At 41.4% G+C, this 27,866-nt stretch overlaps 1 protein-coding gene across 1 annotated transcript; it reads right to left on the bottom strand.

Moving 5' to 3' along the window:
• Positions 1 to 39: 39 nt before the first annotated feature.
• Positions 40 to 27,823, bottom strand: LOC115816001 (protocadherin-8-like). The gene is made up of 5 exons (XM_030778973.1): positions 27,746 to 27,823; positions 1,138 to 3,507; positions 962 to 1,041; positions 614 to 747; positions 40 to 386 (listed from the first exon to the last, which is right to left on the bottom strand). Exons 1-5 carry the CDS (start codon positions 27,821 to 27,823, stop codon positions 40 to 42), a joined length of 3,009 nt encoding a protein of 1,002 aa, XP_030634833.1.
• Positions 27,824 to 27,866: the final 43 nt, after the last annotated feature.

Raw genomic sequence — 27,866 nt, 5'->3', positions numbered from 1 at the left:
TTTTAAGTTCAAATAATGCACGCAGACAGCTGCAGCCCCTTAAAAAGAGGTAATGTTTTGGTGCTGTGAGGCCATCTCTCTCAGGTCCTTTGTGGCTGGCTGGGATTGATAAAAGGGCGCATACTGTTGGTAGTAATAGTGAGAGGGTAGGGTGCCTGTGCGTTGACATATAGGAGCACGTGGCTGCTCAGATGCTCGTGGTAAGATGGTATTGTGGGCGTTGTCTCTCCAGGTAGGCAAAGGACGGTTGGTATGAGCATGACCATATGCAGAGGTCCTTGAGTAGGCTATTGTGTAACTACCCGTACTGACGGGAGCACTGGAAGTGTGTGTTGATATCTCTCTGGTTCTGCCGTGTCCAGCAGTAAGCCCAGCACTGAATGGACCTGAAATTGAAGCATTTTTAAGTGATTTTTTTATCATAATTTTAATTAAAGTATTAAAGATAATTTAGATTTGAAATACATAAATTATATATTTGCATGTGTTTTGGCAAGTGTCACGTAGAAATGTGAAATATAAATGGGAGGCCTAGACCTCAAAGCCTAGTTATTGAGAGCATTGATTCTATTATTATCTGAATGTCTCATAACATAAGAAGTTAGAGGCTTACAGTTAGTCTGTGGTTGGATACTGGTAGAGATTTTCCGGCCCATATCTCTGCTGATGTCAGAGTCGCTATCATTGAAGTCGCTGTCTCCTTTGCCACTGTCCTTCACGCTCGTCTGATCAGTGGACCTGATGTTGCTGTGAACAGAATAACAACAATCAGCACATTGCTGTGGCATCCAACAGGGGAATGTGCCAACAGAAGAACACTGCAGGGGTTGTTAGACAATTTGCATCCAAAATAAACACCATCTTGAACAGAGTGACAACATAACATAGAAAACAATCCATCAGTGATTCCTAACACTGTCATTAAAACATCAGCAAAATTACCAGAATGTATTCAACCTACCTTGTTTGCAAAGTAAATCTGTCTCCTTGCCAAATGGCTACAGGTTCAAAATTACCCTCACAGAGAAGGGGACGGAACACCTGAAAGAAATTGATGAAATTGGGTCAGATGCAGAAGTTATTAAAATATAATGATTTAGTCGATGTAGACAGTGCTATGAAGGATAATAACCATACCTTTGTATCAGAATCTCCACTTGACTCTTCAAAAGAATAAGATGATTCATCTCGGGAGGACAAAATGTGCTCTGTGACGGTTGTACTCCCCCCTTTATAGCTGCCAGACTCTGACGAGTCAATGCTATGAGACGGAAGGGGGGTCTTTGTAAACAGTCCGTCAGGGCCTCTCCTCTTGGAGCCAAAAGTTTCGTTTCTTGGACTGTACTTGCGCGAGAGAGCAACTGCCACAATGGCTACAAGCAGTAGCGCGCAGCCAACGCTCAGCAGTACAATAACTATTAAAGAGGCATCGAAGTCTGATATTTCTTCTTCTTCAGTGGACTCCAACACCACAACCACCTGCTCCTCCTCGGGTTCCATCTCCGTGACAACGAAACTGAATCTGGCGGCGCAAGAAAGAGGCGTCCGACCACTGTCGCTGACCGCCACTGTTATTTCAGCAGCGTCTCCATATTGCAGCGTCAGGCCATATTTCAGTGCAATCTCTCCAGTGTTTTTGTTGATAGAAAACAACGTTTTTTTGTCCTCGATTATACTGTAGGACAGTTCACCATTGATCCCATCGTCCATATCGCGTGCCTTAACCCTAAGGGCAAGATATCCGGCGGGAGCATTGTGTGGTATGGGCACCTTGGCGGAGTCATTGAGTAGAACAGGATAAGTAATGAATGGCGCATTGTCATTTTCGTCCACTACCTTGATCCTGACCACAGCAGTACTTGACAACTGTGGGGAGCCCCCATCAGTAGCTAAAATTCCCACATCAATTTGCTTGACAGATTCATAATCGAGAGATCTCATTGTGTACAAGATACCCGAAACAGGATTTACTGAAACAAGTGACGATATTGGGGCCCCTCCAACATTTTCATCTATCAGTGTATAAGTCACTTTTCCATTGACTCCCACATCAGGGTCACGGGCAATTAAAGTAGCAATGTAAGATCCCGGGGCTTTGTTTTCCATCACTGCAATATCATAAACAGATTTGCTAAACAATGGAGCGTTGTCGTTCTCATCGAGTACCCTAACTGTGTATTGCAGCAAAGTTCTGAATGGCGGCGAGCCCAGGTCTTCTGCCACAACGGTTAGGTTGTACTCTGGAATCTTTTCCCGATCCAAAGTCGTTGTTGTGACGATCATAAAAGTGTCGCCGTAAGCCTGCTGAAGTTTAAAATGTTCGTGTCCCTGCAAACTGACACGCACGTAACCATTAGCGCCCGAGTCTCTGTCCGAGGTGCTGATCAGTGCAACAAAACTCTCCACAGCCGCTGCCTCCGTGATGTAAGCTATTCCGTCGCTCAGAGATGTCATTGGCTTAATGGTTATCTCAGGGGCATTGTCGTTGACATCCACAATTTCAGCGATGACTTTGCAAGTGGATGGAATGGAGTTGACGCCTAGGTCATAAGCTTGAATGTTGAGCTCGTATGACCTCCTTGACTCAAAGTCAACCAGCGACCTTAAAGTCACAGTGCCAGTAATCGGGTCGATTTGAAAAGTGTCTTTAACCTCATTCAGAGAGTCCTCAGTAAAATCGTAGCGTACCTCACCGTTTGCTCCATGGTCTGGGTCAAATGCTTGGACTTTGAGCAACAGAGAACCAACAGGCGCGTCTTCGTGTAGCTCGACTTTAAGGGAGTTGTGCTCGAATTGAGGACTGTTATCATTGGAGTCTAAGATTTTGACATGAACCATGAATGACCCTGACTTTGGGGGACTTCCACCGTCACTCGCTGTCACTTGAAGCAAATAAGAGTCCTCCACCTCCCTGTCCAACTCTTTCACCAAAACAAGCTGTGGAACTTTTATCCCATCCTCCCCACTTCGCACCTCGATACCAAAATGGCTGTTGTGAAAAAGTTGGTAACTCTGAATATAGTTATTACCGACGTCCTGGTCAACAGCATAGTCTAACGGAAACCTGGTGCCCACTGCCACGGCCTCTGAAATCTGAAGGTATGTTTCATTATGTGGAAACTGAGGCGAGTGATCATTAATGTCCTTCACATAAATCTCAACATGGATCAAATGAAACTTCTCCTTCGAGAATACCACCACGTCAAAAGTAATCACACAACGTTGAGAGCGTTGGCAGAGATTCTCCCTGTCGATGCGTTCTCCCACAGTCAGTACTCCGTCATTTCGTCGCATCTGAATTTGGGACGAGTTTCTCTCTTGCATGAAGCGGAAACTTGTGTTCGGATCTTCAGTTAGGTTGATTTTCAAATCAAGCGACAAGTTTCCGATAAATTTGCCTAGTGGATCCTCTTCATAAGTGTAGTACTTCGTAGTTGTTCCTCTAACAGTGCAAACTGCAAAAAGTAACACAAGACTTAAACTCATCGCCATGTCTCTTACGTAGCCCTTATTTTCGACAAGTAAATGAGTTCACGCACTAAATCTAATGGCAGCGTGTCCCAAGCATACTCTGTTATCACAGCTCATTCAATGTACTGACAGCGGTGGTCTCAACTGGATTTAAAACACTCCTCTATGCAAATGAGTGACCTTCCCAGCCAATGGTTATGCCCTAATTCGCCAAACGGCGCTTGTACTGTCCAGTTTGTTAAATCGAACAAACGTGCAAACTTTTTGCTCAAAACGGCTTCCTAATGGACAACCAAAATGTAATTTAGACATTTGTTGCAATTCTGAGTGTAGGCTCCCCAAGCAGCCAACAAATGTATTTAGACAATTGTGAATGGTCGCACAGACAAAAGTAGGTATCAGAAAAGCTTGGAGCAGGATTCTGAACTGTTTTACTACGTTATTTTTAACTGTGGCAAAGCACCTGATATTAATTTAAATGACACACAGTTTTTAAGACTACGGTATTTAACATCAGGGAAGGCAACATAAGTCAGTTTATTTTCCCTTAATAAGTCCACGATACACCAGTGATCAATAACTTTTAGTGCGAGAGGGTTGAGCAAATCTTTAGGTTTGATCGACTACTGGAGCGACAATTGTTAGTAGGATCATTTTCTCTTACTCTTAATTCATAGGTACCTTTCTTTTGCTGTAGCGGGCGATCTGGAAATATGACGCACAGTTTTATCGTTAAATTACATAACAACATTACTACAGCCGGGCATTTAAGATTTAGAGATTAAGTCCAGAGTAATTCAGATTTCTTGCTTAACAAACGGCGAGGTGACAAATAAAATCCCATGGTTTATCGGCCGCTTTTGGGCACCCCGTGGACCACAGACTGAGACGAGTGTCAGCTTACCATCTGCCACTGCAAATCGCAAGGTGTTAAGGTGCTTCGTCCTGTTGTTTCTAACACCCCGGCAGCATTATTAAACCACTGACCTATGACAGCACCGGGCAGGCATGTGACCGGGAGCGCCGTGCCAGATTCGCAAAAGCACCCTGATACGTGTGTGTGTGTGTCTTTTGTTATCTTGAGAATAATATATTCAGCAGTACCCTTTTAATAATGGTAAAGTCACCTTGTAAATATGTTTGAAATTAAGTAAACACACACACATACACTCTCTCTATATTAACCTGAGTGGGTACACGCAATGCTGTGTTTCACGAAAGTTTAAAAAAGAACACAAAACATATAACTTTCAATCAGTTATTCTATAAAAATCAGCAATGCCATTTTTGATAGTTTAAAGAATAAATGCATCCATGGCTTCTTTCTTTTGGTGGCATTTCTTAAGTGTGTGTTTGTTCCTCGTTGACTGGGGATAATTTGGCCCACTTTTGCACACAGAATCACAGAGAATTGCCATTGCTGTGTTATATGTGCAAACCTTTGCTGAGGAATTACATTTTACCACACCAAAACTGTCCACTTCTTCTTTCATATCAATTATGTTGGAATATCAGTGTCAGAATATCAGTTCTGTTAAATTGCTTATTTTTTCAAACAATGTAATATCCGACCCTGCAGAAAAATAATTCTTTTTTTTTTTCAGCTATTTTTTGGCCGAAAGTGCATTGCTCCAGTACTCTTGTTCTCTACCTAAGGTATCTCTATCATCCTTGCGCATTTAAGCTCTTTTTTAAGACTTGTCTCTTCTGTTCTGACTTTCAGTGTGCACCAAGCTGCAGTCTCTTCCTCACTGCCAACACACACACACACACACACTGGGCAAGAGGCACCTGTAGACCCTTTGATATCAAGTAAGGCTTCCAGGTTTTTGAGAGAGAGAGAGAGAGAGAGAGAGAGAGAGAGAGAATAGATGGGGCAAAACATTTGCAAGACTTAAGTCTGATTGCCCCTTTAATGGAAATTCTCTTCGTATATAAGGGAGATTCAGAGGTAGAATAGTGCTTTCCAGACACTTATCACTCAACAGTTATAATTAATTAACTGAGGTTAAGTTAATGACCCCATGGTGTGCAAAGTAAAAGAGGTCCATTTTGGAGCTTACTAACCTCAGTGTAAATAACTGAGTGGAGGCTAATTGAGTAGAAATGTGTCCTGTGATTTGAATAGAGGTCTGTATTGTTCAACCGTGCCTCTAGTTTAACTTAAACTCTGGCATTCTACATTCCTTGACTGCTGGGGTCTTGTTCCATTGTGCTTTGTTTGACCCCTTTCCTTTGATCCCCAAGGAGACTCATTACAGGCTAACCGGTTTTAAATTGTTGCACGAACTTTGGAATCATTGAATCGCTTCACTTAGGCTGCCCTCAACCTGTTACTGGTATGGCATATGGTACCCGATCAAAACATGCAAATCCGCAGCCTCTTTTGTTTTCACACGCTCGCCCAAATTAACTCGCCTTATCCAATACCATCCCCCAGACCACACCGGGGCCGTATGAGTAGGAGAACGTTTATTGATTTTCGAGTTCGATGTCGAGTTATCTTGAGTTTTAGTCATTTCAAGTCATTTTTAAAGTACATTTCGACGAGCAGATTGCGCTGGTAAATTTAACAAAACGCATCGTCGCACCAAGGAAGTACTGCACCTCAGATATAATGTTGGTGTGTTTTAAAGCTGCTGGACTAAAGCAGGGATTGTTCTTGGCATCTGAAGTGCCTACTGTATATCCGCTTGTTTGGCCTTGACAGTGTAATGCCGAGAGCTAGGGTCTGTGAGAATGTAGGCTACTTAACAGATTAGTCTGCTGCACAAAACAGTTGGGTACCATCTCACACCAATTTAATAAATGCAGTTTTGAGAAAAGAATGTTGTAGACTAAGTAATTAATTAACGCAATAAAACTGCTGGTTACTAAGCCAGGATTATCTGGCAACTGAGAGCGTCACAGACTTTTCGGTGCCAAAACGCTAATATTGTCCCGTGTGTATCATTGCGGTAAATCCATTTACTGTCACATATTATATCAGAAACAAATATGTTCATTACTCTATACAAAGTAACTAAATTCATTTCTGAAGCGAATATTTAACACAGTTAGTCAAAGAAAGGTAGCTTGCTAAAGCTCCTGAGTCTGACCTCAAACTGCCTCTTGTTTGACACAAACAGAGCGCTAAAGCCAGATCACAGCTGCGATTAGAGACATCTTGTGGTGTCTGTAAGAGCATTAGCGCCTAGCTGTCAGGATGAGCCATGTGCTTAGGTGTGAATGTGAAGTGGCGAGTTTTCTATCAAGCTCAAAAATAGCCTGTCCGTTCAACACGAAAAGATGTAATTGTGTCGATGAATTAAAAACAAAAAAGGAACAAGTCTCGATTAACTGTCTACCATATGGATTGTGAACAAGTTGGTTAAGATAGATTTTAAAGTTTAGATACTGTAGGATGTCCAATAACGGATTTCCAATACTTGTGTACGGAGAAGATGGTTTTATTGAAGAATCCCTTTCAGCAATTGAAAGGCTATTGTTCTTATGGTCTTTTTGACATTGTGTTAATCACAAGTTCTTTGATCTTGTGAGAAGATTTAAGTCCTGGGCTATTCCTGGAACCGAGTGAGATAATTCAATGTAGTGTTTTTCTGCATCTCCAAGTATGCACAAGGTACGTGTGTTATAATATGTTCATTTAATGGCTGTACTGCTATTTCCTCTCTTTCAACACTTGCTTTTTCCCCTCCTTATATATCTGCATTGATCATACCCTGTTAGTCTTCACTGCCTCCTTCACTGTCTCTATGAACTGGAGTACATGGTTCACCTGGTAGGGGAACGATGACAACACGAAAGAGGTGACAGATCATTTGGGCCATTTGGGCAGATCTCAAAAACTGGATTAGGTGTAACACTGGACCAAAGTGCCAAATGTGTGTGTGGGCAACAGATGGAGGACTGAGCTATGAGAGCCACATCAGTCTTTGGGCCCTCAAACTTAACACCTTCAGTAGTGTGTGTGTGTGTGTGTGTGTGTGTGTGTGTGTGTGTGTGAGAGAGAGAGAGAGAGAGAGAGAGAGAGAGAGAGAGAGAAAGAGCGAGAGAGAGAGAGAGAATTTTGCTGCCATTCAAGCAGAGAGTGAGAACAAAGGAGATGAAAAAGCTCAAAGTCTAAGGGACACATACAGAGACGCATGCACTTTCTTCTCTCTCTGTCTCTGTCTCTGTGTTCATGACTCCAAGGCTTATTTAAGGTTCTGTCTCATAAAAAGCCACATTTGCTTAATTTTATTTCTTATTTCTGGAATAATACAAATTTGTACAACAAAGAACAATTACTTAAATTTATGCAAGAGACAGTTTGTATGTGTCAAATATTTTTATCTTAACATGAAAAATTAATTAGTCTTTTAGGATGCACATAGAAAAATAAATATCCTGGTATCCCATTAATTGGATCTCTGTGGATTTGATGATAGTTAAAATAGACAGCTATGTGTAGAGTACTGTATGCTGTGTGTATACGTGTGTGTATTGTATGCGTGTGTGTGTGTGTGAGAGAGAGAGAGAGAGAGAGAGAGAGAAGGAGGCAGAGAGAGAGAACAAGAGAGAGAAAACCCATTTTAACAAGGAATTGAGAGGGACATAACAATAAGATCAGTGCATGATCACAGCAAGCCTGTTTTTTTTTGGAAGCAAGGGGAGATCAAAAGACACATTAAAATGCTGAAATGAATCACAGCTCTCTCTATGCATCTTCCCAGCTCGCCTCAACACACACACACACACACATACACACACACACCGAGAGAGAGAGAGAGAGAGAGAGAGAGAGAGAGATTCCTCTTCAAGCAGCAGTATCTCTGCCTTCAAAATCAAGCCCAGTAGCTCTGTACTTTCATCCCACATTGAGATGCATGAACAAAGCATTTGCATAAGCTTAAGGCCTCAAGTAGGCTTAACATACTACATATTAAAATAATTGATAACTTCAGTTCACTTTAGTGCTTTAAAGAGTAGGCTGTTATGTTATGTGTGCTCAAACCCATAACATGCTACATTTTCAAGAGTAACATTCAGAGGAGTGTGGACTCAGTTATTGTATATTAGAATAAAAGCTTAGCCTGATATAAGATAATTAAATAAAGCAAGTTCCCCACCCATTCTTTAGCTAAACACTGAAAGCATGGGCTTGCACACTAAAGTGTTTTTTGTGTCTTTAAAGTGTTTTGTTCAATCATGACAGAAATTAATTAATAAGTAAAATGGATTATTCTGTGTCAGGTTCAATCTGTCTTATTGTTCACACATTTGTCACGAGTCATCAGCTACTTCAGATGTGTGTAGACACACAGGCCACACATTGCACAGATGGCTTTTTACCACATCTGACATATGAAAGGAGCCACAATAATTAAATCATAAATTTAAGATTTTCGTCAGCTTGGGAAGGATTTTGACAGCAAACACGCGAGGGCACGGCAATGACGTTTAACACCAATAAATAAAAGGACAGTGACCCCTGCAGGATTTTGATAATATTGCATACCCTTTTGATCACAACTCATAATGGGTTATTAATGCTTTTTATGAAACGTTGTGTTTTTTGCGGATGTGATAATGAATAACGTTAACGAGAGACACCACAATAGCAATAAAGAAAATCAGAATGGTTGGAGTTCAACAGAGTAAATAATTATTGGCTGTTTCTTTCAAATGCAATCATATTACATTTAACAATAATACGAAAAAAAAACAAAACAATGAAGAGCATCTTGATTCTCCAAGCATCCCATGCAAAACTCTTGTAATCCCGCTTGTGTTCAGCTCATATATAATTTAGGTGAATTTATTGAACACGGGCCCGAGAGATTTAAACCTTAAACGGTTTGACTGACTCATCGTCTTGTGCTTGTCATAAAGCCACAGAGCAGGGGAAGGAAAGGGGATAAGGAAAGGTCCTTTTGAAGACCCGTCGTGACCATATGAATATGCAAATAGGTTCTTCAGAGAGCTTATGCGCTCTGCATCGGAGCAGCTTTTTTTTTTTTTTTTTTTTTCAACTGTTGTGTTGACCCAATTTCATAGTGCATATTGCATTTCATCACCTCAAGGTAAGAATGATGGAAACTCAGAGAGACAAGCAACCATGTGTGCTTCATTTTTCTCCCAAATCACCTCTGTTGCACTAGGCCTTTCTCCTTTATTTTACTTGACAAGCATAGGTTGTTGGAACGTGTGTGTGACACACCGAACTCTCTCTCCCTCTCTCTCTCTCTCCCTCTCTCTCTCTCTCTCTCTCTCTCTCTCTCATACATACAAACAGAGAGAGAGACAGACAGACAGAAAGAGAGAGGGAAAGAGAATCATTTGCCTAGGGGGATAGAGCTGCATCTAGATTATAAGGTGAGAAATTGGGCTGCGATGAAATGGCAACAGGATGCATTGGGGTGCACGGACCACGCTGTCTGATTTAACAAACAGCGTGACCCGCTTACAGAATCGATTTCATGTGACAGCTTAAAAGGCGCGCCGTCATAATAGCGAAAGTACGGTTACCTCCCATAAACTTCGCCATTCGGTTCCAGCTCTTTGCAAAACGCACAACCTCCTGCTAGCCTGTCTGTGTAAACTGTATGTTTTTGTCAAACTCTCTGAGCCTCACTGTGTCACTTTAATAATTACACCTCACCTTGCGTCTTCTCTATTGAACCAGCACCAAACGCATTCAAATGACCAATAGATGGCAGAAGCGAGTCAGGATTTAGGAGTCCTCGCTCCTCTCTTTCCCATCCTTCTTTCTCACTCCCTCCTTTTTCCTATTTGCTTATCAATAAAGCCTTTTGGGTCAATGCTCAGAAATTACAACTAGTCACTATCAGGGAGCAGATGGGAAAAATGATCACACTGACTGCTGTTTTATCCTGTGTTCTTGTTTTGATTTTCCTAACTCAGGAAAGTAAACACATTCTGCATAATTAATTTACACACCCCAAAAAAATGCTTTGATATTATCACTTTAACTGTGAATCATTGTCTGCATGCCAATTAGGCTTAGTAAATGATTTGTTGTCTATTTGAAACAGCAATCTCTATTAATTATCTGCTACTACTAGATGAACAAATATCCACAGCCGTACTGCAAATAATATCTTGTGATCTTCTCATATTAATTTTACACATTGATGCAACGCCCTCACAGGCAATGTTCCAGCAAACACTTTATTTCATTGACAGAAACTCCTTCACCCCGTGACTGGCTATATTTAGGGCATGATTATGTTTATCAGAGGACGAAACCTCTCACAGAGGGGCTGCTCTCATTTTTTTTTTTTACAAGCCTTCCATCTTTGTTATCCACGTTTTGTCTCATATCTCTACCCTCCACCCCCCCCAACGCCCACCCCCCCCCCCACCCCCCCCCCCCAACCCCACCACCCAGGTGCCTGAGAGCCGACTGGTCACGGGCCTTAACGTGTGGCCACATTTGCCTTCCTTTGGCTCCACGCTTGCCTTTGCTTGTAGCACTGCACTGATTTTGATGCCAGAGGAGAACCATAATCCCCTTTTGTGGCCAGTGGTGGCTACTCCATCTTGCTGTGTCCCTGGGGTTCTCCTCCTGCCATTACAATGGATGATGTTGTTACAGCCTCTCTGAAGTGGGGCCAAGGAGACAGAGGGGTAGATTCAAGCCTGGCTCCAGGTGTTGGTGTTGTGGCAATCAGTCCTCTCCAACCGGTGAGCCTAAAGCTTCAATATCAATACTCTCTCTTAGGACTCCCAGGTTGGCACGAGGTGGTCAGATCTGGAGTATGGGAAGTGGAGGGTACGGTTTCAGTGTAAAAACGAGGCTGCAACGTGGAATATTCTCGTTGGGGCTATGATGGTACGTTCCGAGGTATGTGGGTGTTTGTGCGATTGACTTAAAGTAGAGACCTGTGAATATATTTGCCACCATCTGTTCATGAAGCTTCTCGGTGGAATTAACAGCATCCTGAGTTGGAAGGCTGGTAGTAAGGGGTTATTTTGAGTTTATTATCTTTTGAGGATTGCTCTTTTTTTTGTTGCTGTTGTTGTTCGGTTCAACTTAAAAAATACATGAACAACAAACAACCACATGAAGAATTAAACATATGCCACACATCATTTTCCTGCTACATTGCCAGAAGCATTACAGCTGAAATGGGGTTGAGAAAGGACTACTTTAAGGGTGTTTGGGTCGTGGAGTACTGTAGCGTGGTGTTTGTAAGTTTGACACCTGCATCTATATCCTGAGAAAAAATAAAAAATAAAAATCAATCCATCATCGAGCTTTTGTCAAACGCAGAGTGACAGCTTGAGGTGATACTGATGGGTTTCTCTGGAGAGGGAGCATGAGGGGTTTGCCTGCAGGGGCTTTTTGACACCTAGAAGAGGCATATTGAATCTTCAGAGTGTTGTCACTGTGGCATGGTGTGTACTGAATGCCACTGAGCATGTGATGTTGACTGTTTTTGAACCCTTAGAGCCTAGTCTGCCATTATGAGCAAATAGATGATGAAAGACCAACACAGAGAAAACTGACTCAATACATGATGCCATCGCCCTGTGAAGAAGTTGCTGGGACATAATGGACTATGTATTGATCTGTATGATGCAGGACAAAGAACTAATATAAAGAACTAAGAATGGGGGGGGGGCAGTAATAGGACACTGAATGTCGGTTATGGTTCAGTGTGTCCCAGTCATTGCTTTAGCATCCTCATATGCAGACCATGTGACCATTGGAAATAGAGTAGATGAAGACAGATCTATGTGGGTACTTTGGGAAGTGAGGGTTATGTTGTTCTAGAAAAGAGATTAAAGTTTATATTTGAAAATACTGATCAAATTTCTCATCGTCCAAGTAGCTGATGCTGACAGAGGCATGTTTGAGACAGTTTGATAACCAGGCAAAGTCATCATGGTTAATGTTCACTCTGAGGAACCACAACATCTTCTGGCCTTACTGTCCTCAATCCATGGGTATCAGCCCTTTTCAGAAACCCCCCCTAACGTGAGTTCCATTCCTGTATTACTTAAGGAAGATCTGTCCCGGTAAGTCTAGAGCAAAGTAGAGATTTCAAGTCTTGAGCGAATCTCGAGATTGCATATTGTATATTTCATCACAAAACAACATTGTTTAATCAGATGTGCAAGTGTTGGGCAAGCTAAAAAGAAAAATGCTGTCCGATGTACTATGTTTGTACTTATTCTATTAAAACAAGAAAGTGCACTAACCTGGTATACAAGTCTGATTCATGTTTATTTCTACCCTCTTTCCCTGTACAATATCTTCCTCTTGGATCTTCCACAGCACTATCTACTGAACATACTGGGATAGACTGAAGTAGAGACAAAACCACCTACTATACCGTGGGAATACTGATGTTAAATACATCATCCGATATATCACTGGATGGTTAGTGGAACTCTGTAGACAAAGGAGTCGGTCAGAGCCACAGTAATTCATTCTGAGATAAATGATACCATTTGATAAAGCTACGTCTAGCGCAACGATATGCACGTGGCTTGGCTTTATGAAACTGGCCTACAAAAATGGAAAAGAGGTGCAGTACTGACCTTATCAGGTCAATGGCAGTTTAGTTATCCTGTGAGTCTCCCCCCCGCTCAATGAGCAAACCAGTTGAACCATTAACTATTCGGATGAATGTATAATCTAATTACCGGGATCAAAAGATTTATGAATAATACAGAGAGACAGCCGAATGAATCCCGCTATGACCAAATTAAGCCACATTTAAAGACGTTTCAGCGTGTAGTATGGATTGTATTTGAGGAGAAGGACGTTAAAGTTATGGACAGGGACCTAAAGTTCATCCAATGGTCCTTCATTTCCTTCCAGTAGAGGATGTTCATTTTGCCGTGAAAAGTATGCGAGACAGAGATTATTCAGCTGTCTTGTTTTAACGACAAACTAATTAATTAAATTGGCTTTAAACTTCATCTAAAGTAATGAGTTGCACTAATGACTAATCTGCAAAAATGAGATAGAAAAGGATCACTGAGGCAACTCTGCACAAAACAAATATGCATTAATTGGGATTGAAGTAGGTAATAAATTAATAGAAAAATCCTATTGTCACTAGACTGCTGGACCCATGAGTTGATCATGGTTTTACCCATTCCAAACGAGGTCAGGCATTATCATTATAGGATTAGCAGACATCCGTCATCGTCCACATGTTCCAAAACTTAATTAGGGAAAGTAGATTTGTTTATTGTTGTTGAACAGCTGGATTAAGCTCGCTTTTAAGCTTGATCTTTAATCTCCTTGTTTTTGTTTTTATTTACTTTCTTTTCAGCCATTGATCAGATAGTTGACTCCATACGATAACAATTAAAGTCTATAGATGCATCTTTGTAGCTGCTGTAATATGTAAATACGCGATCCCATTTTTGGGGAATGGATACTTAAATACTTTAGTAGCATATTTTTGCTACTAAAATAAAATATCCCACAGATGAAAAATGAATATCCATTCTTACTTGTGCCTATCAGTGGAAACTCTTAAGTCAGTTTTAATGGTTTCATTATGAAAGGGCTATACACATCACTATCAGCAAAAAAAAAAAAAAAAGCAGTTCGTTGCTACAAGGCCTTACTTAACAGCTTCCTCTTTTTCAATGAGTGGCGAAAAAGCTTTCTTTTTCAACTATCTGTGACCTGTCACAGTCAAAAATCCTTTTCAGTGTAATAACAGTGAAGAATCGTGTCTTTAATTCTTCTGTAGACCCTCTTTGATCCTGCTATTCTATTTCGAAAAGACGTCTTGAAGGATCTTTCAGACTGCATCCCTTCTGAGGTTTGAATCAGAGGTTTCGACTGCAGGGCAGGCCTGAAGACTCCGGTCTCAGTTGGGCTGAAGATCACAGGCATGGTCTTTGGATTCTCTCTCTGGTCCAACCACCAGCAACTGGGATAATTACTTGTTTGCTGTGGAACGATTTTTAATGTCCAGATTCTGAGTTATGAGGAGAATATGTGTTATATTTGTTGCTGGCTCTCAGATATTTGCTCCCAGCTCTCAGCACTGAATTGCTAATTCTTTGCCTTCTTGAATACAAATCTGGCAAAGAGAGACCTCCCAGTTTGCTGCTCTGAATAGCCCTTATGCAAATATAATATCCAGCCTACAATGGTTAGTGAGTCACAAAACACAACATTGACATGAATCATGATTTCAAAATTATGGAGTTGTAAACAAGATAGACAAATGATGTCTTGTCGAAGGTGTAGAGCTGAGAGGTGTTCCCACGGGGCCAGAAATAATGTGGCATTGCTGTACGTTGTCGCGGAGCGTGGACAAGAGAGGGTAGGACAGATTAGTGATGAGGCGCACTGGCTTGGAAAAGCTTTGTTGCTTCCACCCGCTTCCTCTCTCTCTCTTTTATTCTCGCGTGTGTGTGTGTGTGTGTGTGTGTGTGTGTGTGTGTGTGTGTGCGTGTGTGTGTGCGTGCGTGCGTTTACGTGCGCGCGTTTCTTTGAGAAGAAGACAAGAACTCACACACTGCATGGGACAATTTCAGAGCGCGAGTGCGACAGAATAGCTCTTCAGAGTAAACGGCGAGACACTCACTCTACACAAACGATTATACTCATAACGTAATTAGGCTCTAGTTACGTTGAAAAGGAAGTCCATTCTCTCAAAGAACGGGCACTCGAGGGGGAATAGCTTAAACTCATTTTGAAAATGAGGCGCTTTTCACAACGTACATCACTGGGACTTGATAAAAAACCAATGCTATCTTTTTGAGTGCTGAAGAGATTTTCCCTCTCTTTCTCGTTTTTTTTCTTAGCCGCGGGAGAATATTTGCACAAAAAAACTTTTAATTAACAGTCCAGCCGAAGTGAAATTCACTCAACTTCCACAAGCCTCCATGCCCCTTTACGCTGCATCGAGCACGGTAGTAAAATTTACAAGTTTATTTACAAATTCATTCACTAGCCCTGCCATACAAGTGATTTTCATTTCTGCAAAAGTGAAATTGGAGAGCTAAAGTTGAAAATCAAAGTGGAACATAACTTATAACTGAGTACCTCTGGTCAGGTTTACGTAGAAAAGGCCCGTCATATTCGTCAAAACGTACCTGAAGTTTAAAATATGAGGTTTATGTAAAATGGCAGCTGTATTGTTCAACTTTATTGTACGATGAGCGCAACACTTTTAAATCAGCTCGTGGAAAGTTAAAAAAAAAATCGGCCGGAAAAAAAACGATACCATCACCTGTTTCACTTAAGAATTGAATATGATCTAATTTCATTATAGCCTATTTTACCATCTTTATTCTAAATTAACCCTGTCCTTTCATTTCATGGCACTTAGGAAATTATGCAGTTGTTGTCCCTGGAAAGGCTAGACAATGCGGCTATTCCACTCAGGAGGTGTCTAAGCTGTGAGCTCAGCTGACACGGCGAGGCTCATTTCCATGCGTGGACATGCAGGGTTGCTGGGGGGGGTTGAGCACGGCAGGGCAGAAGGTGCCGCGGATACGCAGGGGCGAAGGTGGAGGCACTGCGCGCTGGAAAAGCCAGAGAAGTCTTCCCCTTATGGTCTCATAGGGGCACAGGCTGTCAACACATTATGCAGCAAGGGGGATGGAGCTGGGGGGAGTGTGTGTGTGACTCGTCGATGTGCAGTCTGTTCTGTGTATCACTTCCATTACTTGTGTATGAGAATGTGTAGGTAAGTGTGTGTATGTGTGTGGGCGTGGGGGGGGGGCGGTTAGGCATGGGGCTATGCTGCAATCTGCATGTATGTATATATGTATTATAGTTCTGTGTGTAATAAGGAGTATGTTTAAGAAGCCACTGTCTGTATGTGTGGATGTATTTCTTTGTAGATTCGTGCATGTCAGCATGGTGTGTGTGTGTGTGTGTGTGTGCACATGCTGTGTCCAAGTGTGGAGTGGAGACAGACTTGTTTTTTTCTTTCTTTCTTTTTTTTTTTTTTTTTTTTATTCAGTGGGAGTCTGAAATCGCCCCAGGCTCCTCCTAGGGACTAATTAGTGCATGTGACTTGTGCAGAATAAATAAGGTGGAAAAACAGACATGGGCCCATGCTAATGACTCATAAATACACAAATGTATGGCATTCTGTCCAAGTGAAAGATGTGCTTGTTTTATGTAAAACACACACAAGTCATTAACTATTACATTAATGTGGGAGCAAAGGTGGAATTACTGACAATGACCTGAAAAAGACACCAGAACAAAACCAGAAATAGCACTGAAAAATTACTTTCTCGTTCCACTTAATACATCAGGTTTTTTTTCTCTCTTTTTCAAAGCAAGTATTCCAGAATAGACTCACTGAATGTGTGAACATGACCTATTTGTTATTACAGATTTAACATTACCTATTCTCTTTGAGTCACCGTACTGACAGACTCATCATTGGTAATAAAACATGAAGATCAACCTGCGAGCTTTTTGAAAAATATTACTGATTATGTCTTTGACCCAAGACATGTGACGGGTGCTCACATCATGAACATCATGAACATCTGACTGGCATGCTGTTAATCCTAATATATTTTTGTAGTGTGGGATGGATTGAAAACATGTGAAACCCTCAATAGCAATGACACGTGAAGAGAAGACTTAGGGATGAAACAATGCCTGGGAAGAGAGAGAGACAGGATACTGACTTATTTTCCTTTTGGTTACAAATACCACCCAATACTTTAAACAACGTAAAAGCATGTCTCACCGTAAAAGAGACATCTGTTGTGTACAAAAACAACTAGAAATTACAACACGTTGAGATCTGAAGCGCACACACACAACAAGCTTTAATTTCTGAGATAGATTATTCCACCAGTGTTCTTTGAAGCATTTGCCTACAGTGGGAACAAAGTGAGGATGGTGGTGAGGATGAGAATGCCTTTCTCTCTCTCTCTCTCTCTCTCTCGCTCTCTCTCTCTCTCTGTCTCTCACTTGACTATTCAGTGCTTTTGTACAGCTCTGGCGCCCTCCTACTTCTTGAATCTATCATTTATAACACGAGACTTCTCAGTGCTCCACGCTATGTAGGCTTCGACTCTGTTAAGGGTGAGCAGCGCAGGATGGATCTGTTCCATATCTGTGTGGTTGTTTGGCGAGCAGACGAACTGCTGTTTAAAGCCCAGGCGAGTGTTGAAGTTTGGTTTTTAATATTTAAACCTGCCTTCTGCAGTCAGAGTACCTGAGGCTGCCTCCTGTCAGACCACACACAGACACAACTGCAGCCTGTCAGAAGGCTCACCGCTGGTGTCAAGGACACACAGTGAGTGTGAGTGTGAGTGTGTGTGTGTGTGAGTGTGTGTGTGTGTGTGTGTGTGTGTGGTGGGGTGGAAGGGGGGGCATGGTGGGCAGAGGGCGTTGGAGAGAAAGAGAGAGATAGAAAGAGAGAAAGAGAGGGAGAGGGAGAGAGAGAGAGGGAGAGAGAGGGGGCGAGAGAGAGAGAGAGAGAGAGAGAGAGAGAGAAAGAGAGGGAGAGGGAGAGAATTTTTCTGCTATTCAAATAAGTTAATTCCTTCCATCAACTGATGTCAAAAAGCTGAAGTGCTGCATAACTCCAATAGAGCTTTCAATGTGATAACTGTATATATATATATATATATAGAGAGAGAGAGAGAGAGAGAGAGAGAGCCCACATCTCCCCAATATAATATAGGCTTTGAATTCCTCATCATTGTTACTGGAATGTGAGACAGCCAACTGAAAAAAAAAGAAAACAGAGAAAAGAAGAAAAGAAAAAAAAAGTCCTTCAGTTTTGATAAGCATCATGTCAAAAAAGTCATCATGAAACTCGCAGAATGTGTTTAGCAAGACCAGGTCTCACAGTAATATAAATGAGGACAGACGTGTCTCACTGGAGGTCATCGACTAGTGATGGTGGGGGGTGATGGTGAGGGGGAGACAGAAACCCAGCAGCAGCGAGGTGATTGGAAGAAGAGGAATTTCTTTGACATTTTCAGAGTGGAAAGGCAAGAGAGATTTGCAGAGGTGGTGAGCAGAGGTCAACAAGACAGTTTCTCAGTAAAAGCCACAGCAGAGACTAAGTGAAACAAGCAAAAAAAAAAAAAAAAAAAAAATTCAAACAAATATAACCATGAAAAACAGTACGGTCACCTCACTCTGCAAAGCACAAGCAGACAAGGAGGGCATCCTACCACATACCACATATACATTGACTCAAGTCTAGCAGGAAGAATAGATCCAGTAGAAGACTTGGTAACCAGCTGTGCTGTAAAACCAGGCTTATCAGCTAAAGAATACCAAATAGACATTCCCTTTGGCTTCTGACTGCTTTTAATGAAGTTTACGAGGACACTGCTGGAATATACTGAATGGTAACTGCTTCGATAAAGATTCTTGCGCGTCAATATTGCATTAAACTGAGAAAGTTAACATTAAATATAATTACTATAGGACAGTATAGTTCTCCACAGCTCATGAAACCCTGCTAATAGGCAAAAAAAAAAACCCATCTCAGCTACCTCTTTAAATATTTTCAGGGATCTCTCAGACAAGTGCCATACTTTTGATTCATTATATCTAGTGTACAGAGCTCATAAAGCTAAGCTGTTAAATGCTAATTGAATTGCGCTTTCAACAAGCCATTTCATTTTGGCTGTCTATGAAGTGTCGATCCCATTGGTCAGCTCAAATCGTTATTTGCCATACACGTTCCACGCAGCACAACGACAGTTGCGACAAGGATGTCTCAACAAGTGGACATCTACAAAAACAAAATTCTGTGGATATGAAAAACTGATATTTAAAAGAGTTGGGAGGGGGGGGATACAAAGGAAATGTTCTACACACAAAGAAGCACGGTACTGCTCGACACTGAACAGACAGACCGAGGGACCAGAGAGCTTTGTTAAGATGCCCCTCACCCTCCCTCCCCTGCTTACTCACAGGAATACCAAACAGATTAAGTCTGTGACACAGTATATTCACGCTCGCCTCAAAATAACTCGGCCAGCTTTTGTGAGGAAAAAGAAATGGAAAAAAAAAAAGAAAGAAAGAAAGAAAGAAAGAAAAAAGAAAGAAATAAAAATAGATCTAAGCTCACCCTGCCTTCTAGAGACAGAGGCGATGGACTTAAGCACACCAAGGGTGTTCTTAAGATTATCCCCCGACACCACGTCTCCCAAAAAATCGGAAAGCTTTTTCAATCTGACGCTCCGCGCTATTTGAAATAAGGAACTTGAGATGTAAAAAAGGGAGGGCGGGAAAAAAAAAAACGAAAGAGAAATAAATGGTATCTTAGATTTCTAGCTGATTTTCTTTTTTTCTTTTTTTTTTATTCTGGGGAGTGTTTAGATTCAGATATGGGGTTTTTTGGTGGGGGGGGGGGGGGGGGGGGGGGTCTGGTCTTCCTTTTCTGTGATTACTTTGCAAACCAAGCAGGTCTTCTTTACCGCCCACTTTTTTTACAAAGCCTCTTTGTGAGAATGTCTTATAAATGCACCATGTGGAGCTTGGTTTTAGCATTATTCAGCAGCTCCATCTAAACATGTTTCCTAAAGTTAATGTCCGGGTCAGTTTATTGCACTGTACAGACCTATTCATGATGGGAGGGGAACAGAGTGTAGTTGGAACAGTTGTGAGGTCCAGACATTTGCCTTAGACCATAAGGAGGAGGAGAGGGAAAGAGACTTTATGGCGACATATGGCCAGGGTGAGGGTCAGACAGATAAAATGTTGCCAGGCAGTGACAATAGTTAACAACAACGTGAATGAAATTCTAACACATCCAAACAGAGATTCAAATAGATGTCAGGAGGGAGGGTCTCCTCTTTCTTGTGTGTGTGTGTGTGTGTGTTTGTCTGTGTGTGTGTGTGCAGGGATGTGGAATGGGTGGTTTTAGTGGGGTGAGGGGGGTTGGGTGGGTGGACGAAAGGGGGGGGGGGTGAGATTGCCAGACACGCCTCTTTCCCTTCCAGCTCATTTCTGGCTTTGTGTTAGGGCAGAATGTGGGGTTTGTCCTCCTCTCCCTGCAATCTGTGCCTCCCAACTCCGCCAGCTTTCTAATGATTTTTCAATGATGATTTAGGGGTGTTTGTGTGTGTGTGTGTTCATGTGCGCGCACGTGTATGTGTGTGTGCGTGTGCACGCATGCATTCAGTTCCCCCTTTCTTTCTCTCTCTCTCTCTCTCTCTCTCTCTCTCTCTCTCTCTCTCTCTCTCTCTCTCTCTCTCTGCATCCATTCTTCAACGCTCTCCGTTTTGTGTTTTCTTCCTGAGAATGTAGATCCTTTCACTCACCCAAACCCTGCTCTTTGTGTCTTACTGCTTTGGGTGTCACCACCCCTCCTCACACTGTGCACAAGCAAAACACTCCTGCATCCATTACAGGGTTCTAAAATGTGTGTGTGTGTGTGTGTGTGTGTGTATGTGTGTGTGTGTTTGTGAAAGAGATATTCACTTTATATTCATACTGTTGTATGCATAAGAATAAGAGAGTGAGGGTGAGCTTCAATAAGCCTCAGAAGCATCAGCACAGACATTGTAACAGAAGGAGTATTCTTCTCTTTGCCTGTGCAGACAGCTTTGGAAAGAGTCAAAAAAAAAAGGAAAGAAAAAAAAAACAGGAATACAGCTCATTCTACTGCACTGTTTAAAAAAAATTGTGAATGTTTGATGGTACAGAGTTTAGTAATATACTGATGTATGCAAATTTCAGAGCAAGAATAAAATGAACCTGCTGTCTTGGAAAACAGTAGAACTGAGATCTACGCTAGGAAACTCAAGCGTATAAAACTAGGAAATTCATCAGAAAAAACACAGGGGGAACTGTTTAGAACCTCATATCATGAAATTCAGCCCACATGATTATGTATTTGTCCTCTCACATGCTTTTGATGCTCAGGAATTTAAAAAAAAACTTTTTCATATTTATGCAGTATTATATCTCAGCAGAACTAGAACTTGTATTAAAAAGGACGCTCATATCTTTGTGACTACACTCCCTTTCTGAGGACTCTTCTGTCAATAAGTCAAATTTAGGGCCCACAAGTTGTACAGATACCACTCTGCTTTGAATCAAACACTGTCTATTTCTTCCACCTCCATTTCTTGCCCCGTGTTGACTTGGGAGTCATAGATTAATATGAGGAAGTTTTGTTTTTTTTTAAATACGCTTAGTAGCCCTCAAGGTTACATTAGGAAACCGCTATCACATCTTGCCAAAAGACACAAATATTCCTTAAAAAAAATCGAATGCCTTTTAAGTTAAGATTTGTTTGTACCAAAGAAAGCCCTATTCTAGACAACAGAAAGGAAGAGAGGGGGGAGTAGCAATCATACCTGGGCGTACTGTCATTATATTTTCATGAAGTTGCATTTCTGCCAATTGTCAGATGCCTTAAACCTCTAACTGGATCATATGGTGTTTCAGTGTTGCTCTGTTCTGGCCCACTCTACCCGCCTGGGCCTTGCGAGTGAGCTAGGTGTAAGCACCAAGCAGAATGAAAGATTTACGAGGCATCACGCAGGCTACACCATTACAAAAGCCTTCCGTTTAGTCGGCCTGAATGCCTAATTGGCCCTGTTCCTCCCAGGACTGGGAAGAGCAGACGGGCAGAAGAAAATCCAGAAGTATGTTTTCCAGAGTCTCCATCTTACATTCGGCTTGATTCTCTCTCTCTCTCTCTCTCTCTCTCTCTCTGTCTGTCTTTCTCTCTCTCTCTCTCTCTCTCAGAGGATGGCCTTTGTTTTTGGCTGCCTTAAGTATGCCCCTGTTGTTATTTTGCTTTGTTAAAAATAAAAAACGAAAAAAAAACAAAAAAGCGTAAAACTCAATTCCTCTCACCAGTCTTTTGGTGAGGGAGGCAAAATCGTCCGCAATTTTTTTTTTTTCCTTCTGGCAAACTAACTTTGTCAGATGACAAGTGGAATCCATAATTTACATATAGATATTCCCCTGTCTAAAGGGAGAAAAAAAATGAACAAAGGAAAAGAAAGTTGCATTTAAATATTCAGCATCACAGATGTTAAAGTGGTTTCTGAGAGAATTTCTAAAACTGAGCTTTTTGTTGGTGGGATTGTCTCCAGAAGTTCAAAGGGGCTAAGGGAACGAGAGAGAGAGAGAGAGAGAAAGAGACAGTGATGGGGGGACATTGTCGTTTGTGCAGCAAACCCTGAACACAGCAAACTCAAGGCCTAATCAGACCCCTGTGGCCTTCCCACACAAAATATAGCCTATTTTCCCTTGCTCTGAAACCCGCTCCCCAGCAGGGCAGGGATCTCCATTGTAATGCCATGCTAGCTTTTGCTTTCCCCTAGAAAAAAAAAAAAAAAAGTCCATTCAAAGAGGACCAATGTGGTGAAAAACTATGGGGCTCGAGTCTTCTTTTCTTTCACTGAAAATACCACTGCAGTTGGCTTCTTTTAGGAAAGCCTCCAGAAATTCCTCCTATAGGGCCCTTCCTGGAAAAACAAATAAATAAATAAAAGCGACCTACCCCTGTGCCCTTTATCACGTGCCCTTACAACCAGCAAATCAAAAGAATCAAAACAGATGTTTATGTTTCTACGACTTTGTTTAGAAGAAAAGTCAAAACTGTCTGAGGACGAGTGAACGTCAGTGACGAAACGAAGAGGCTTTCGTTACAAGCGGTGAAAACGGGATTTCAGTTACAGAAAAATAAGAAAACGGAAGACTTCACAAGACTTATCAAAGAAGTCTTCCAGTCACTGATTTCTTTTTTCTTTTTTTTTTTATGTGAGCTGGCAGTTCACGGCCTTGTGTTGAGGTCTAGTTTGTTTGTTTGTTTGTTTGTTTTTCATTTCTTGCTTTTAACGGCCGGGTCGGTGAAAGCAGCTTGGTGAGCTTTTGCATCGTGACCAGGAGCTGCTTAAATTGGGCCAGTTACATGAACCGTCTTTACTTATCAACAAGGTTACCCATTCAGCGCACATGCAGTTCATTCAAACTGCTGGACGATGTTTATCGCGCTCGTCTGATGAAAAATATTTTTTAAGTGCACAACAAGAGCAGTGCAAAGTTAGGGCAGCATTTTATGAAACTAACAACTAAAAATATAACTCTTTTGAGACACTTCCACTTAACAGAACATGTACTGACTCAGAGGTAAACAATCTTTGATTTCGATCTTTTTTGTGAGCAATGGTCAAAAGTTAGAGTAATGGTCATTTCAGCAAAGGTCAGATTCAACAAAAGTGGCAGGTCGTCTGAATCTGGACCCCGAGAATGGAGCATCGTCAACGCTCTCCAAGGCCAACACAGCAAAGAACCCGACAATAATAGAACTGCTCTAAGAATAGCACAAACATTCTCAGCCTAGACTGTTCCCATCCACGCCTGAAACCGCGGGCACACCTAGCAACAAGCAGTCATCTCCAGCAGTCGTGGAACGATTCCAATATTTCCGCTGACGCGGCCTATCGGGGACCCGTATTAAACATGAGCACTCTGCCTGCCATTAAGTATTCATGCTTGACGTGTGGTCCCCAAATGAAAGGTGGGCTCACTGTCCCCAGAAGACTGACAGCCGCAGAACCGTACCCCTAGCCTCCACTCAAATATTGATGTTAATGGGAAGCGGTGGTGGGATTTGTGTCAGCGGGACATGCCATGAATATATGCTCTCTGTCAGGACCCGTGGAGCAGAATGGAACAGTGGAGTGACAGGTGGGAATCTTGGAGAGCTTTTCTGTGTCGGCAGGTTGACACCGCATAACCTTGTTTGGGTAAAAATGTTGTGCCTGGGCTCTCAGTCTGCGTGATGCGTTGAGGCACAGCGGTGAAGCTTCAGGAAAACACTTCTTCCTAATTGGGCTGATTTGCTAATCCAGACTGGTTCTGTGTCATGCCGTTTTTAGGGGTTTGTTTAGCCTCTCGGCATACGGATGCATTAACGGGAGTATGTGACAAGCATGATGTATGAAAACTTAATGCTGCTTGGGGCTAGCTAAGTACTTTTGTTGATGATCAGACAACAGTGCTACATTCATTACCTTTTTTTCTGTTCAAACCACACCATTTGTCCAGATATGCTCAGGCTTTGACTGTCTCCATCTGGTCCACAATGGTTCGGTGTCCCAAAGAGGCATAATTCATGAAAGCTAAGCGAAGATTTCCATCCCCGATGTCAATTACAGTTTTTATAATTATATGCAAACTGACCAATCCTTATGGGAGTCAGTGTTGGAGAGTCACCTGATTACCATGGTAATACATGTTGGCCTCTTGCTGTAGACTAGCATCACTTACCTGAGTGTGGCAGGGTTTTTTTTTTTTTTTTGGTTCCAGAATCCAGCCAACTCTCTAACCCTGCGTGTCAGCTTCGAATTGAAAAGGGCACACACAGGACAAGGCACCCTGTGGGAACTTCCTTTAAGAAATCAAATGAAATAAGGTGCCAGATAGACATGTTGAGATTAGCACAGCAGTGAAAGTGCAAATCCCTGGGCAGTCAATTTTGATGAAAAAACCATAAAATCACACTTATTGCCAGGAGCAGAAAAGTGCTTGTTAGCGTAGCTTGCCCTAAGCATTCACTCACTCACTCACTCACTCACTCACTCATTCACTCGCATACTCTCTCTCTCTCTCTCTCTCCCTCTCTCTCTCCAAATTTCTCTCCCTCTTTGTTGGTCTCCAGTCTCCTAAAACACCTTCATTCATTGCCATTTTATTGTTTCACAGTACATATACTGTTAAAACCATTCGCAAGTCACTCATGTACAATATAGATAAATCAGACTGTAAAACATGTAATTATATATTGAATTGAATATTTCATTAAACAAAAAAGAGAAGAGAAAACACCCAAAGCCACAGACTGGTAATTGCCTGCAAAACATAAGATCGGAGAAACTTTGTATCAAGTGTGAATTCTTCTGTTAGAGCCTTGGAAAGCTCATGGGCATTTGGTTAAATTATGTATGTCATGTATTTTTTAACTTAAAGAGCAATCTCTCGTAACTTAAAAGAAGGGTGTACCAATAACGTCTTTTAAGATACAGACACTGAAATTTTTTTCCCCCTTTTGCTTTATCACATAGCAGCCTTTCCTAATTAAAATCTGACAGGCGTTAGAAAATCATTTTAGGCTAATTTATATTCCTCTTGTGAACATAAAGTAGGCCATGCTTTGTGTTCAAGAGAAATTAATGCTATTGCGCTGGCTGTAATGACTTTAATCCGAGGAAGAGTCTGCTGCTCCTCAAACGTTACTCAAGAGGGGGGATAATAGATGTCCATTCAGAGGTAAACTAAATCCTATACTCCTCTCAAAGCATTTCAAAGACCTTGAGTTTCATGGACAATGTGAATAAATCTATGAGCAACAAACACCCACAGTTGTAAACAACTTTTGATCAACATTTAAGAAAGTGTTTCTCTGCTTTAACATGGGGGTGTTTAGATTTTTTTTTTTTCTTAAGTGTCTGAAGTGTTGAGCATTTCAATGGTGTTTCGTAGAACATTCCTCAATCATATACGATCATAAACAGTCCTAAACAGTTTTATCATCAAGCCTCAACAAAACTCCTTTTGCATATTAAAGAACAGTGTAGTATGAACTCACAGAGATGATCTGAATAATGTATTATATAAAATATTAAACCACATAGCAAGTATCAGGTTGAAATAATCCTTGCTGATCCTATGGTAGTGTTCTCTTCTATTTTAAGAGTGTAATTTTACTTGCTCGAATCATTTCAGACACTGGCCTTATAAATACTGTACTAAACCCACTCAGTTGTGCACTATGTCCTGGAATGATCCTAATGAGTGGAAAACTCAAGTAGTGATGCATCGCAGTGGAACCGAAACCCGTAATTATTAGGTAGGTCAATCACTCCTCATTAATTACTCACATCATTTGACCTGGTTCACGAACAGAGCCGCAGTTTCTCTTAATTACGACTTATTGTAATGCCATCTTCTTTTCCATTAAATACAGCACGGAGAAAAGATTTTCATGTTGCGCAAGAGCTGTCGTGTATGTCAAACGCAGCAAGTGTCACATTTGGCATGATTTCAAAACGTCATGAAGTGTGCTATCATGGCGATTCAGAAATCAGTGGTCTCTTCATCAGTGCCTCTTCTGCTATCATTACTAATATCCAAATACACAAAGCTCAGAGTCTTGCCAAGTTTACATTTGCTGCCTGCTGCATTTTTACCTTGAGTCTCTTGCTTTGTATCCCCTGTGAATTAACCCCATGTAGAAGCAGGAGACTTCTACAACACTATTATCACAGTTTATACTCTCTCAGCGTGTTTTTATTACAGGGAGGGTTCTATTTAATTGAGTCAAATCACATAAGTGACGTAATTATCCTAAATGACAACACAATGTGATTGCAGCAGTAACACACTGACATACAAAATTGCAGCAGTAACACACTGACATACAAAAAAAAACACGAAAAAAAGTTCACCTCTTTGACTGAGCAATGTGGTGCGTTGATGCAATTGGAACAAATGACCAAATATGGTGAAGTTTATCATGTAATCATACACTGTTGGAACACTAAAAATGCTTTTTTAGAAAAGACTGCAGAAGAGAACAAACAATGTATTTCCTACAGTGACATCTTTGCTGTCTATCATGCAAGACTGAATATGTTTTTAATGACCATGATGCTGAAACATCTCCAATCACAGTCCATGTATTCCAGTGGGAAAAAAAAAAAAAACCTTGAGTGAATGCGTGTACAATGGTCTCATAGAAAACACATAGATGGTTTTGGTTTTGGAAAACAAAGAGCAGAAATAGGTTTTGCCAAAAAATACATACATATATAAAGCATGTACCATTTTCAAACATATCCAGGGAGACTGTATATGGTGGATTGTATCCAACATCTTCAAATAGCCCGATTTTTCTTTTTTTTTTTTTTAATCAGTGAAGAACATAGAAAATATGGTAGAGGGTATGTGGGAAGTGTTGTCAAAAGAGGTTTTCAGATCAAGGATAAATCTGAATACAGAGCTTCTTTGATCTAGCTCACGCTGTCAGGAGCACAGATATATAAGATTGTGTTCCTGTCACTACATTTAAAAGCAATGCTGGTTTGATCAAACGAGCAGCGTGAACTGCAGTTTCTTCTTAAATAATCAGATTCGTTCATTAGCCTACAAATACAAAGTGCATATTTAACCTTCTCATGGCAAAGGTATATACATCAGAAAGTCTCGCAACCTGTAGTTGCGCCTTTAATATAGGCCACACATCTCTCGGACAGATTGCTTTTTGTTGTGCATGTAAAAGTCAGATACACTCTTGTCTGGAAGTCTTTAACTGAAGTAATTTACATAATCGTCTGTCTCTTTATAAAACCCACTTTCTATTAGCTCCACGACCCTCTTCGAGTCGCGTGCTTGAGACGGCATATTGCTTTCAGTGGGAGAATGCAAGCAATTACCACACGTTTAA

Source organism: Chanos chanos, chromosome 7 (assembly GCF_902362185.1).
Source record: "Chanos chanos chromosome 7, fChaCha1.1, whole genome shotgun sequence".
NCBI classification, from domain to species: domain Eukaryota; kingdom Metazoa; phylum Chordata; class Actinopteri; order Gonorynchiformes; family Chanidae; genus Chanos; species Chanos chanos.
This window is presented reverse-complemented; position numbering and strand designations above follow the sequence as displayed.

Bases quoted from the DNA above. Each gene is read 5' to 3' on its own strand.
- LOC115816001 (XM_030778973.1), bottom strand. From the start codon at position 27,823: ATGCCGTCTCAAGCACGCGACTCGAAGAGGGTCGTGGAGCTAATAGAA. The intron at 3,508-27,745 runs GTAAATTACTTC...GTCGAAAATAAG, and splicing joins ATAAAGAGACAGACGATTAT to GGCTACGTAAGAGACATGGC. The intron at 387-613 runs GTAAGCCTCTAA...CTTCAATTTCAG, and splicing joins TATCCAACCACAGACTAACT to GTCCATTCAGTGCTGGGCTT.